Genomic DNA, 14,269 nt, shown 5'->3' with positions numbered 1-14,269 from the left:
TGGAGGACACTCAGGGACAATTATGGCATGTACCCCACTAGAAGAACATGAAGAGGAGGACTCGGACACAGACTTCATGATGCCCAAGTTCCAGGGCCAACCCAGCGACGCTGTGGACATCTTCTGCGGCCCGAGTATAGGATTGGTGTGGCCCTGGAAGTCTCACACAGTTACTGAAGCCCTGGAGGTCTGTGGGCACCGGCTGCGGGGTCAGTACTTGCCCTGCAATTATAAGCAGCTGCAAGAGGATCTGGACAACAGCCCTCGAATCCAGCAGGCACTGGCTGTACAACAGGCCCTGCTGGAGGTGAGGACAGAGGTTTGAAGAATGGGACGGTGGCCACCAATTCCCATCATAGCCACCCACCTCTGCCCTAAACACCTTGTCTGCCCCTAGGGCATGCTGTGGGAGGTGCAGGAATTCTGCAGGGACCATCACTGGATGGAAGGCATTTATGAGTTCCTGCAAGCCTGGGGGCCTCAGAAGCTGGAGTCTATGAGAGGTTGTCCTGTCAAGAACTACGCGATGCTGGTGAGCTGCCTAAATGGTTGGCAGGCCCGTGTCTCCAGCATACCCATGGAGCTGATCACAAAAGGAGGGCTGCTGCTGCTGAGCTGCCATGACATACAGGTAGAGATGGGTGAGTGCTGCTTATCCTCCCTCCTTTCCTTTGCCTTCTGTACCTTATCTGCACAGCCCTTCTTGGGCCTTCAGTGTCCTCTAGGGACCTTTGGTGCAGGCCCCTCATTGGACCTGTAGAGCCTCCCAAAGCCCCAGGTCCCAGGCCCTTCCCTTTGCAACTGAAGGTGTGATCACTGCAGAGGACAGCCTCTCCGCCTGTCTTGGCTCTACTCATTCACCATACTCCCCAGGAACTGTGTCCCTGTCACCTAGCACTGTCTATTCTTATGGTGCAGAAGTGGTTCAAACCAAATGTGACTGAGAAAACTCCTAGCCTGCTCCTTAGACTAGGAGAGCTCAGTTTCTTTACAGAGATTCTCAGGAATCAAGGGTGCCCTCTCCCCACATGTAGCAGTCAAAATCGACACTACAATTTGCATGTATAAAAAGTTACTCTCTTTAACTGATCTTGGCTTAGTCTGTAGCCCTAAATTCTGCTGATGGTGAAAAAAAGAGACAGTTGGCCCTCCCAATCTGCGTGTTCTGTGTCTGTGGATAAAATTCCAGAGAGTTCCAAAAAGCAAAACTTGAACCGATAGCTGTTTATGTAGCATTTACATTGTATTTACAACTATTTACACAGCATTTACGTCATTTTAGGTATTATAAGTAAACTAGAGATGATTTAAAGTATACAGGAGGACATATATAGGTTATATGCAAACACTATGCCATTTATAAAATGTGTGGATTTTGGTATCCTCAGGGATCCTAGAACCAATCCCCCGAAGGGACAACTGTATTCCAATTGAAAGTGCACTTTTTAAAAAAAAAAAATTTAAAACAACACTTTTGGGCTTCCCTGGTGGAGCAGTGGTTGAGAGTCCGCCTGCCGATGCAGGGGACACGGGTTCGTGCCCCGGTCCGGGAAGATCCCACATGCTGCGGAGCGGCTGGGCCCGTGAGCCATGGCCGCTGAGCCTGCGCGTCCGGAGCCTGTGCTCCGCAACGGGAGAGGCCACAGCAGTGAGAGGCCCGCGTACCGCAAAACAAACAAACAAACAAACAAAAAAACAGCACTTTTGGTCTAATTGAGTCTATTTTGGGTATTTGGTCAATTCAAAATTCATACTACAATTCTGGATTGTTTTGATTTTCAAGTGTCCTCTACTCCTTTTCCTCACCAAGGTGGCCCCCGGCATTAGAGAGGGCTTCTGGGCTGTGTGCTCTTCTTTGCTGGCTTCTGTTGACTTCCCTGAGGTCTCTGCCCTCCTTCTGACCTTGCTGCTCCTGGTGCAGCTGTGTCCTGAGCTGGTGTAGCTGGCGTGTATTCTCCTGGCTAATAGGAGCCCAGAGTGTCTACCTTTGCTGACTCGGCTCTGCATTGGCTCCTGCTGACATTACATATCCTTAGGGTTTTAGTGAACCCCTCATCCAGTCTTTGTCCTAGGCTGGTCAACCCATAGCTTCTGCTTAAGGGTCCCTCACCCCTCAACACAGGAACCCTGTCTGGGCCCACTGGCTATCAACTCTCCACTATCTCCTGTATTCCCTGCCATTTGGGAGCTGTGGCGGACTTGGGAACGTTATATTTGGCCCTCTTTCTGCCACAACACATCACACCATGATTTCTGCTCTTCTGTGACTATCTCATGTCACATGAGCATAAGGGCACCCTGCAAGGGGGTATCTCCCTAAAGTGATACATGGAAAGTGGAGCTCAAGCCCACTCTGCTGTCTGTTCCCCACTCAGCCCACCTCAGTTTCCCACCTCATGTGTCTACCTACCCTCATGAGACCAAGGCCCAGTTGGTCTCCCTGGGTCTCTGAGATATCTGGTTTAAGACCTAGTCTTGTTCCTCTTTTCTCTTCTTCCCTTTCCATGGGAAGGATGTCTCATGCTACTGGTTACTAGCTAAGTGCCTCCACGCAGGAGATGGCTGTGGAGAAACACACAGAGGGATAGATTGGGAAGCTGGTGATTTGTTCTTCTGGGAAACAGAGAGGTTTTGTCACCTAACTCCCATGAATAGCAATAACCAATCGTGTCTGCTTCCTGCAGAGACCAGATACTCTCAGATCCATGGCCTCCAGGCCTGCTTTCTTTCTTTCTTTCTTTGGTTGCACCAGGTTTTAGTTGCAGCAGGTGGGCTCCTTAGTTGCAGCTCACCAGCCCCTTAGTTGCGGCTCGCCTGCTCCTTAGTTGCAGCTGGCAGGCTCTTTAGTTGTGGCATGTGAACTCTTAGTTGTGGCATGCATGTGGGATCTAGTTCCTTGACCACGTATTGAACCCGAGGCCCCTGCATTGGGAGCACAGAGTCTTATCCACTGCACTGCCAGGGAAGTCCCCAGCCTTGCTTTCTTTATAAGGTGGGAGGCCTTGGAGCTGGGCCTGAAAGAGTTTGCTTGAAAGTGCTTGCCTGCCTAGCCCTCCCTGCCTTTGCTCTTCCACAGATGAAAGCGCACACCTCCTTAGGTATCTTCTAGACCACAGTAATCCCCGCTCTTTCCCCAGCCCTTGCTCCTAAATGCACAGGGGATTCAGGCTGGCAAGGCAGGAACAGGAGGGCCTGTGATTGGCCTGCTTTCTTTCTGACCCTGTTTTGGGCAGGCTTTGCTCCACTCTTGCTCAGGAAGTCAGTGTTCTTTCTAGTTTGTTGGCTTCTTGGTCCTTAGTCCAGGTTCAACTGGCCTCTTCAAGAGGAGCAGATGGAGAGATGAAAGCACAGGGTTCAGAATCCTGGCTCTGTTTTTTCTTTTTTTTTTTTTTTTTTTTTTTTTTTTGGTATGCGGGCCTCTCACTGTTGTGGCCTCTCCCATTGCGGAGCACAGGCTCCAGACGCGCAGGCTCAGCGGCCACGGCTCACGGTCCCAGCTGCTCCGCGGCATGTGGGATCTTCCCTCCCGGACTGGGGCACAAACCCGTGTCCCCTGCATTGGCAGGCGGATTCTCAACCACCGCGCCACCAGGGAAGCCCCTGGCTCTGTTTTCTACCAGTTTGCATGACTTCAGATCACTGAGCTTCAGTTTCTTTATTTGTAACATAGGCATAACAATGTAGTAGCTCACAGGGTTATGGGAAGGAGGATTAAATGAGATATTATTTGCAATGTTCCTAGCATTGAGTATGGCATGCAGTAGATGCTTAATTTTTTTCATTTCACCTTATTCCCTTCTGTCCACTCTCATCCTTCTTGCTGATCTAATTCTATCTTCTTATCCTGCAACTTTGTTCCTCTTCTACTTGGGCTCCCTTGAATACTTGAATTACCTACTGTTATGAGTTGGCCTCACCAGAAACTTGAGTTCATACTTTACTCTTCCGTCTCCCTAACTCTACCACGTCCAGCCTGTCACCAAATCCTTTCCTTTCTTCTGCCTCCTAAATATCTCTCAGATGTGTTTTCCCATCCATCTCCAACTTCCAACCCCAGGAGCCCTGGTATTTTATCAGTCCATTGCTCCCTTATACCACACAGTGTCACTGTTGAGCTCTTCTCTGTCTTCACTGGCCCCGTGCTGCTGGTCAGAAAGCGGCACCACTGCAATGGCCTACCTACTGTCATAGGTCAATGGGAAAGTTTGGAAAAGGATAAGTGCACATCTTTGTGTTCCATTCAACCTTGGGTACCCCCCCCTTCAGAAGTTCCCTTGTCTTGCTTTTCTCAGTCTCAGCTTTTGGTGCCAAGTCCTATTCGTTACCTCCTCCAAAGCTCCAACAGGTCCATTCCCTGTACGTCTCAATTATCTGTGCCTGGAACTCACTGTCCTACTTTCCAGTTGCAGAGATGCTCATGGAGGATGAGTTAATTTCCTTTTCACCTTTCAAGGCATAAAATATAACACAGTGGAGCCAGGCTGCCAGAGTTTGAATCCTTGCTCTAGCATTGTGTGACGTTGATATTTAACCTCTCTGAGTCTCACTTTGCTTATCTTTTTTTTTTTTTTTTTTTTTTTTTTTTTTTTTTTTTGCGGTACACGGGCCTCTCACTGTTGTGGCCTCTCCCGTTGCGGAGCACAGGCTCCGGACGCGCAGGCTCAGCGGCCATGGCTCACGGGCCCAGCCGCTCCACAGCATGTGGGATCCTCCCGGACCGGGGAACGAACCCGTGTCCCCTGCATCGGCAGGCAGACTCTCAACCACTGCGCCACCAGGGAAGCCCCCTCACTTTGCTTATCTTTAAAACAGGGGCAATAATAGTATCTACCTCAAAGGGTTTTGTGGGGATTAAATGGGTTAATACAGGTAAAGTAGTTGACACTGTGTCAGGCATGCAGGAAGCACCCTATACTATATTTTGTGGCATACTCCATACCCTATTTCTATATTGTATTTTGCTGCTCTGTGCATGTTTTAACATCTCTGAACTTAAGAGGTGTATTATAAGTGATGGCATCATTTTTTCTTTTTTTTGTGGTGTATGTAAAATAATGGTGCTTCTTACAATTAGTGATATCTTAGATTTGACGAGGTATCATGCTGGTATTATTCCTGTCCTCCGCGACAGTGGAGGTGTGCATATTGCCAAAGCCAGCTTCCAAGATTTTCTTCTAGCCCCAAATCCACCTGACAGCCTCTTTCCTTTAATCCTTAAAAACAAAAGGCAGATTACACACTCTTCTTGGTACCTCTTCTACTATAGCAGAGGCAGGAAGACTCCTCAGAGAGAAAATGTTTATCAGTGGGGGGCATTCTGCTCTTCATGGACACGGCATCCCTGTGCCTTTGCACACGTTTTCATCCGCTTGGCGTGCCCCTGGAAGCCTTCACCACTCAATACAGTCAGCTCCAATGTCCCCTTCCCTGAGGAGGCCTTCCCCAGCGTCCTCAGGCCTCCTGCCCCTTCGCTGAGCCAGGTTGAGGGCTCTTTGAAGAGCACTTATCACACTGGTATGTGATTATCCCCTTATATGTCTGTCTCTGCTGCCATATTGTGAGCGCCTGAGGGTGGGAACACTTTCCGTCTCACTCATCACTCTTGTCTACTGGTGCCCAGCACAGGCCCAAGTGCACTGCAGCTGACTGGACACCAAGCAGGGGTCCAGTAAGTGTTCAGCGACTGAGGGAACGAATTCACGCTCTGGCTGCCCCTTCCACCTGCCCCCACTCCGGCCCCGCCACGCTGCCCTGGCGCTTCACCCCCTCATGCCTAACTCTCTCCTGTCTTCAGAATCCAAGCTGGGGAGCATCAGGAAGGACATTCTTGAACAGATACAGAACGAATGCCGGAGCCGCGGCCAGCAGCTAATCACAGAGCTCACAGATTTCACGAAGGCCTTCCAAACCATCAACTCAGACATCCACACCCTCACGTGGTGCTCCCAGAAGGTGGGCTCTCCCCATTCTCCTTTCCCAGCTTATGTAGGGCCGCCCCGCTCGCATGCACAGCACAGTCCCTTGGAGTCTCAGCTGAGCTCCCGGTGGGGCTTGGCGCTCACGTGTGTGGTCTGCCCTTATCAGTTCTCATCCTGTTCACGTGGCCTCAATATCCTCATGAGAGGGGGAGGCCCTGGTGTTTGGAGAGAGAGAAAGTCTGGCTTCCTGAGACCGAGTTCTGCTCTCTGTACAGTCAAGTAGGGATCCATACCCTGCCATCAGGGCAACAGTCTGATGGGGGAGGAATGGTGCTGTCTTCAGGGAGACCTAGGTCAGATGGGGGATCTGATCCCAGATTGCCCCGATCCCAGTTGGTTAAAAGGTGGCTGCTGGGGCCTGGAGCCTCTAGCAGGTGGGAGTGCCCCTCAGGATGGACTTAGAGAATTGTAAAGGGCTGTGGGAGTGCTGGTCTCATAGTGTAGTCCCTGCAGCTAAACGAGGCCAACGAGCGGTACACAGAGCTGGAGGAGCGAATGGAATACACGCGGTCACTCTATGAGCTCGTCCGCAGCCACTCTGGCGTCTTCAGTGCTGAGAATGAGGCACTGGACATCTCGGTGAGAAGGCATCTCTCCCATCTCGCCCAGTGCCCCTCCCCCATAACCACCTCTGCCTGACTGCCCTCTGCCTGCCCCGCAGCTTCTGGACACGTGGGAGTCATTCCAGTTTGAGAAAAGCCAGGCCTCGGGGTTCCTGCTCAGTGAGCGACATGCCACCGTGCCTAAGCTGCAGCAGCTGATGGCGGCAGCGCTGGCGGAGCTGGAGGGCCTGATTGGGAAGGCCCTGTCCGGCCCCTTCATGGACCCTGCACAGGAGCAGAGGAGCACTGAACGCCAGCTCATCTGCCTGGAGCGTCAGTTCCAGAACACAGCCAGCGGCCTCAGTGAACTGCACCACGTCTACACCACCCTCACTGGTACCGAGGGTCCCGCCCCCTCCATCGCCACCCTGGGATGCCCCCTCCCACTGAGATCAGGGTTGGGACTCAGGGACCTGCATCTTGGGTGACCCTAAGCAAGTCTTGGGAATCACATACCTTCATTTTAGTCTCTTTTATATGTGAAAATTGCAGGACAACATCTAAATACAGTGGCTATGTCAAGTGTTGTGCTTAGGGTGGGGATACGGGGGCACACAGTCTGATAGAGAAGGCAAATAGGTGAACGTTCCATCAGAATGTGATGGGGTCAGAGGGCTAAAAGCCTGTGCAGGAGAAATGTAAAGGTGTCCTCATCGTAGTCCTTAGCCTTTGTGTAGCCCTGTTCAACCCAGTCCTACACCAGGCAGCAGGTCCCAGATAAAAACGGGTCTTGATGCTCCATGGCCACTGCTTCCAGCCAGTGTGGTGGAGAGAGGTGGCTGCTAAAGGCCTCACCGGCCCCTAGGAGGAGAGACCGGGACAGAACTATTGGCCTTAGCCCTGCTGTGCAGTGGTGCAGCTAGGCTGGCTCCCCTCTGCACGTAAAGAACTTTGTAGGCTCCAGTTTCTTTTCTCAGGTGCAGTCACTTTTTTTTTTTTTTTTTTTTTTTTTGTGGTATACGGGCCTCTCACTGCTGTGGCCTCTCCCGTTGCGGAGCACAGGCTCTGGACGCACAGGCTCAGCGGCCATGGCTCACGGGCCCAGCCGCTCCGCGGCATGTGGGACCTTCCCGGACCGGGGCACGAACCCGCGTCCCCTGCATCGGCAGGCGGACTCTCAACCACTGCGCCACCAGGGAAGCCCAGGTGCAGTCACTTTTGTCGGTCACTTGTATCCCTTGGAAGGGCACACTGCTTCTGACTTGCCTCTTGGCCAACTGCCAACCGTTACCATCTCTGCCTGTGGGATCCTCAATCCCAGGGAGGGCCATTTGACCAAATGTGAGGTGGAAGACACTCTGGGACCATCCCCAAACAAGGGGCTTTTTCTTTGGTCAAGTATTGGGAGACCCTCATCCTATACTCGAAATGATGTAGACCAGACCTTGACCTTTCCTGCTAGTGGTTGGGATGTTTGTGGAAAAGCAGAGTAGGGGACTCAGGCCTTGTGGGTTAGGCCCAGGAAACCCCCCACAGCATTGCTTTTACTTCCTTCTTCCATCCCTGTCTCCTCACCAAACTCCCAGTTTTTAAAAATAATCTAGGATCTCAGATCCAGACCATTAATACTACTCTTTATTTTCCACTACGTATCTTTTATTTTACTTACTACCTTTGACATTTGCTTTGTTCTATAACTTTGTTAACAACTCTTTTGTTATCTAAGGTTTAATGGTTTTGTTTACCCACTGCCAATTTTTAAAGTATGACATCTTTTCATTATTTTCAGTCCTTCCTTGGATGGCTGCAATAATTCTTTGAGTATTTCTTTTTTTCTAAGAAGGGAGTTGGAGGTGTTAAAATTTCTAAACTTCTTACAGCTAAGAATGACTGTATAATGTCCTTATATCACAGCTTGGCTAAATATTGAATTCTGAAGTCACAACATTTTTTTGTCCAGACTTAGATATTACATCACTGTCTTCTGACATTTATCATTTTGGACAAATCTGCTATCAATCTGATTTTCTTCCTTTGTAGGTAATCTTCTTTTTGATTATTTGATAACGGCTCTTACAATTGCTCTGCCCCCCTTTCAGAATTTTTATTTGTATGTTGGATTTTCTGGATCTCTCCTCCATTTCTTTCATCTTCTTCATCATTACTTCTTTTATTCATTTTTTTTTTGAGTTCTGGGGAAATGTGAATTTGTCTTATAAGCTTCAATTTTCTGTGGTGTCTGCTCTGTAATTTCTTTCTTTTTTTAAAAAAAAAAAATTATTTATCTATTTTTGGCTGTGTTGGGTCTTTGTTGCTGCACGTGGGCTTTCTCTAGTTGTGGCGAGTGGGGGCTACTCTTCGTTGTGGTGCGCGGGCTTCTCATTGTGGTGGCTTCTCTTGTTGCGGCGCATGGGCTCAGTAGTTGTGTCTCGTGGGCTCTAGAGCGCAGCCTCAGTAGTTGTGGCTCATGGGCTTAGTTGCTCCGCGGCATGTGAGATCTTCCCAGACCAGGGCTCGAAACCATGTCCCCTGCATTGGCAGGCGGATCCTTAACCACTATGCCACCAAGGCAGTCCCTGCAATTTCCACTGCGTTTTAAAACACACATACACACGTTGTATTTGTATGATTAAGTGTACATGTATATAAGTGTATGTATATGTGTATATATACATGAACATATTTCCTAGCTCTGTCTACTGAAGAGGGCAAGAAGGAAATATACTCCAATAGCAAGGAGCCACATTGTTCCCAGATCGTAGTTTCTAATACCATTCCCCACTAAAAGGAATCAGGGCTCCTCAGAGAATGAATGATTCCAGGGCCATGGCAGGGTAGGTACAAGATGAGAGTGGAATATCTTTTTAAGCCAGAAAGTAAGGAAGTGTTAAGTTCTTTTTTAAAGTGATGGGACATGGCACAAGGACACAGAAGAGATGCCAACTGGACGAATCTGGGACAATTTGACCACCATTGTAAGTACAAAGCAAACTACTGAAAAAAACAGGAATGTATTATCCATACTAATACTAAGTAGATAAATCAGTGAGGGAGAAATGAGGACTTGTGCTTACAGGAGAATGCCAGAGCCAGCTGGGCAGTGTGAAGGGAGGGCTGGAGAGGGAACATCATCATTTTGCCAACCAGCATGGTAAATATTGGATTGGGTGAGGATCATGAATGAATGCCAAATTCGGGGGCAAATTTGATGAGGAGCAGAATATTTGCACTGTCTTAGACAGTGTCCCTCAGAGACTACTTACTAGTTGCAAAGGTAATAATTCAGTGGAGAAATTGGGCAACATTTTTAAGGTGATCAAAATTAATATTCGCCAATGAGGGACAGATGAGACACAAATGGACATCATGTACCTCCAGACGTGATACCCAGAGGTCACAACATTTCCGATTCAACAGTCCAGCTGAGAGTGATTTTATAACCTCAGCCATGAAAAGAAGCATACAAACACAGCACAAGAAACTTTCTGTCAGCAAAAAAGGGAGAAAGGGGACTGTCTACTTCAAAACTGTCTATGTTACAAAGGACTCTGGGGAATGTTCCAGATTAACAGAAGTTGAGGAGACATGACAAGTAAATATGGTACTTGACCCTAGACTGGATGCTGTACTTGAGGGGAAAAAAATGCTATAGAGGACGTTATTAGGCCAACTGACAAAATTGAAATATAGACAGTAGGTCAGATAAAAGTATTATATCAATGTAATATATGAAGTTGATAATTGTACCAATGTTGTAGAAGAGAATATCCCTTTTCTTAGGAAATACACACTTCAGTATTCAGGGGTAAAGGGACATGATATATGTAGCTTACTTTAAATAGTTCAGAGAAGAATTATGCGTTTGTGTGTGTATACACACCTGCCCAGACACCCACAGAGCATGTAAACACAAATGGTAAAGAGAATGGGTAAAATGTTAACAAAAGATGATCTTGATAAAAGGTATACAGGAATTCTTTTTACTATTTTTTTTGCAACTTTAAAAAGTTTGATAGCATTTCCAAATAAAAAGTTTTAAAATGCAATGGAATTTATGGAATAGACAATCCTCAAGTTTGTCTTTATCTTCTCATGTGTCTGGAGATACTATGTCTGCTGCTTCTTAGAAAGAGAGTTCTTTACTTGTTCAATATTTAATGTTAAGACAACTGCTATCAAAGATTATATGGGGGGAGTTCCCTGGTGGTCCAGTGGTTAGGCTTCAGAACTCTCTCACTGCTCTGGCCCAGGTTCAGTCCCTGGTCTGGGAACTGAGATCCTCAAGCCTCATGGTGCAGCCAAAAAAAAAAAAAATTATATGGGTTTCTAGCTGGATCTTTTGAGTTCAGACAAAGGAAGATTTAAAGAGTTTAATTTACTTTGTGTGTGTGATCTTTTGGGTTTTGTTTTGTTTTGTTTTGTGGTTAGATCAGAGCTCTGATAGCCTAGTGATTCTCAGACCTCCATGATGGATGACGTATCATGTAAGATGCATGATTCTCAGCATTTGGGTGTAGCTTTTTCACTTTTTCTCTCACTCGAGAAGGTACAGTGGAATTCAAGTGAATGAGAATGACAGTTTTATTGCAATATTCTTGAATCTGGTCTGATGTCTTTTAAGTAAATTGCAAACCTCAGTACTATAATTATTATTAATAATCAATTATTTTTGACACATAATCTCAAAAATGAATATAAATTTTGGTTAAGAACTAATGCAGAAGCTTGTGAGATGAAGGGAGGGGATAATGGTCAGAGACAGACACAATAGGGAGCATCACCATTTACCCCTTATGGTCCTCCCCGTGGGCCAGATCTTTTTTCATGTGCATCTCACTGAACTCATTCATTCGTCCAACACACATTTGTGGAGTGCTTACTATGCACCACACTTGAGGCACATCAATGAACAAATGACAAAACCCCTGCCCCCATGAACTGAACGTTCTAGCTGGGGGAGAAAGACAATAAATAATAAACATAAAATAGAACCAAATGATGGAATATGTTAGAAAGTGATAAATGGTATAGAAAAAAAGTAGAGCAGGTTAGGAGGGGTTGGCAATGCCAGCGAGGGAGGCTAGCAGTTGTTAATGAGGTGGGCTGCATAGGCCTCATTCGGAAGGTGATATTTGAGCGAGGACTTGAATGTGGTGAGGGAGCGAGCCATGTGGTTTTCTAGGGAAGTGTGTTCCAGGAAGAAAGAACTGCCAGTCAAAGGCCCTCAGCAGGAGAGAGCACGCCTGGTGTATCTGAGCAACTGTAAAGAGTGTGGTGTGGCCGGAGTGGCATAAGTGAGACAGAGACTAATAGAAGAGGGATCCTTCCCTTTCATCACTATCACATTTTCCTAGATATTCTTTCCTTGGACTAACTCTCCCTTGGATTATTGTACTGAACAATTTTGGACAACCACACCCGCCCCGTCCCTGGCACTTTCAGGACCCTCCCTTCTGTCATTATGGGCTCTTGACTGACCATCCCCCATCATGCCCCCACCCCCAGCCCTGCACATAGCCTAGGCCTCAGCAAGCCCTATCCCACAGGGGATGAGAGTCCTGTGCCCTTGCCAGTCTGTGGGACCCGTCCTATTGTGCAGCAGCAGAGCATCTGGCACCTGTACCGAGTCATCTCTGAAAATATCAGCGAATGGAAGTGCATGGCTTTTGCCAAGGTGCTGACACCCTCCTTGGACCCCCTGCCTGGGAGTGGAGAGTCTGCAGGGGTCGGGGTGGGGAAGGGTCTCCAGCTGCCAATGTGCCTTTCTCCCTACAGTTCAATCTGGCTGTGGCCCAGGAGAAGACAGACGGCTGGCTGACAGAGGCGGCCCAGATGAGTGCAACGCTGGGGCTGCACAGCCCAGTTCTGCAGCGCTGCATGCACATGCTGGAGGAGTTCCGCAGCCTCCTGCCATTGCTCGCCAGGCTGGGCAGCCTCCAGCTGCAGAACGTCAACTTCCAAGCCCTTCTGCAAGGTGGGTTTGGGTAGACTCAGAAGGGAGGGGAAGGGAAGGATGTAGGGTTTGCACAATGGGACAACTAAGTTCCCTATTGCTCTTTTTGGAAACACCTTTCCTCCCCAGGTTGCCCTGGCCTTCCCTCACGGACCACAGCCTCCTTTCCCCCACAGGGACAAGCCTTCTTAACCTCTCACACTACCATGTGTGTCCTCTCTGCTGACTTGGGCTGGGCTGGGCTGGAGTCTTACCTCAGGACTCTGCATTGTGCTCTGGATCTTAGGTTCTGGGCCCTTGCCTCTGTGTCGTGCTCTGAGAGCTGGGCTGGGCTGGGCTGGGCTGGGCTGGACTCTGCCAAAGACCGAGAGTTGCTCTGACTTGTCGTCCCTCCCCCTGCAGGCTTAGGGTTAGGCGATCTCCACAACATAGAGCTCCTAACAGTGGGCCAGCTGCTCTCTTGTCCCCTGCTGGAGTTTTCAGATCGAATCGAACAGGTGGGCTCCCCGCTGCTCTCCGCCCACAGAGGAAAGGTGGTCCAAGCCCAGGGCCTGTTTGCTAAGCTCTAATAGAGCCAGTTAAGGCTTAGCAGGCCCTTGAGACAAGGGGGGCAGTGGGTACTGGCTTGTAGTGTAGTGGGGTGGGGTTGAGATTGCTAGCCTGCCTGGAGGCTATGGGGATCTGATGGGCAGATGCTCTGTGATGGAAAGTACGTCTCTTCCCTTCCAGGGGAAGGAAGTGGGTGGCAGCCCTGAAGTTGTGGGCACACAGGATGGCAGATGTCCCCCCACACTTACCCTGGCCCAAAAGAGCATGAGCTGACTGAGGCATTGTCTGCTCAGCTGGAGCCTTGCAAAAAAGTGGGTTTCAGGGCAGCAGCCCTAGGTCACAGCGTGATGCTGGTGGCCTGTCTTTGAAGCCTGGTGGTCCCACTCTCCATCTCTGAGACCCCCACTCTCCTGGGCCCTGGCCCTCGAGTCCCAGCTCCAAGGCTATCCCCTGAGCCAGTAGCCAGTCCTGGTTCCTGAGACCCAACTGTTCCAGATCTGGCGGCGTGAAAACATACGGACTCATGCCCAAGAGGCCCTACTGCAGCTGCAGCGGGCCTGGGAAGCACGACAGCTGCGACTGCTCAACTTCATCCTGCATGTGCCGTATGAGCCCCCAGCTTCAGAGCGCTCCAAGGGACAAGCGCCCCGCAGCCCCCAGTGGCAGGTAGTGGGCAAGGATAGTGGCACCTTCATCCTTTCAGGTGAGACGCAGCCCTCGTGGCCCAGTGAAAGCCCCTGCTGCTGGGGAGCGTATTCATCCCCCAAGCCCTGCTGGATCTGGCTTCTCTAGCCAGGCCCCCTCCCCCCTGGACAGCCTGAGCCATCAGCCTGTTCTGAGACAATATCTTCCACGTAGCTCTCGTACAGTCTTAATCTTCTTGGGGGCCCCCCATCCACTCCCTCCCACCCAATGCCTGGCCTCTTCAGCAAAGGTCCTCCCCTTTCTGGGTGTGCTAAGAAATTCCTCATGGTCACGTCTCTCCAGCTTTCAATGCTCTGTCCTCTAGACTGCACCCACTCATTAACTCCTTTGTCATTCCCTCATCAAACTCACCTGCCTCTTCTGAGCCAAATGCAGGAGACTCTGAGATTTACAGACCGAAGTCCCATCCCTTGTGGACTCCCAGTCCAGTGAGAGAGGGACAAGAGAATAGAGACAGGTGCATGACAGAGCACCTAACTGAGGGCAGTAGCATCTCAGAAGGAGGACCATCAAAGGACCGGGAGAGTTAGAGAAATCTTCCC

General features: G+C 49.3%; 1 protein-coding gene across 1 annotated transcript in view; it reads left to right on the top strand.

Annotated features, from left to right (window-relative positions):
• The window catches only part of DNHD1 (dynein heavy chain domain 1), a 72,561-nt gene that overhangs the window by 25,780 nt on the left and 32,512 nt on the right, over nt 1–14,269 (top strand). Inside the window, 9 exon segments of the mRNA XM_059070255.2 lie at nt 42–307; nt 398–641; nt 5,795–5,952; nt 6,432–6,568; nt 6,570–6,916; nt 12,067–12,194; nt 12,296–12,494; nt 12,876–12,970; nt 13,518–13,725. Coding sequence (XP_058926238.1) covers nt 42–307; nt 398–641; nt 5,795–5,952; nt 6,432–6,568; nt 6,570–6,916; nt 12,067–12,194; nt 12,296–12,494; nt 12,876–12,970; nt 13,518–13,725 — 1,782 coding nt within the window.

This window comes from Kogia breviceps, chromosome 7 (genome assembly GCF_026419965.1).
Source record: "Kogia breviceps isolate mKogBre1 chromosome 7, mKogBre1 haplotype 1, whole genome shotgun sequence".
NCBI lineage: Eukaryota > Metazoa > Chordata > Mammalia > Artiodactyla > Physeteridae > Kogia > Kogia breviceps.
This window is presented reverse-complemented; position numbering and strand designations above follow the sequence as displayed.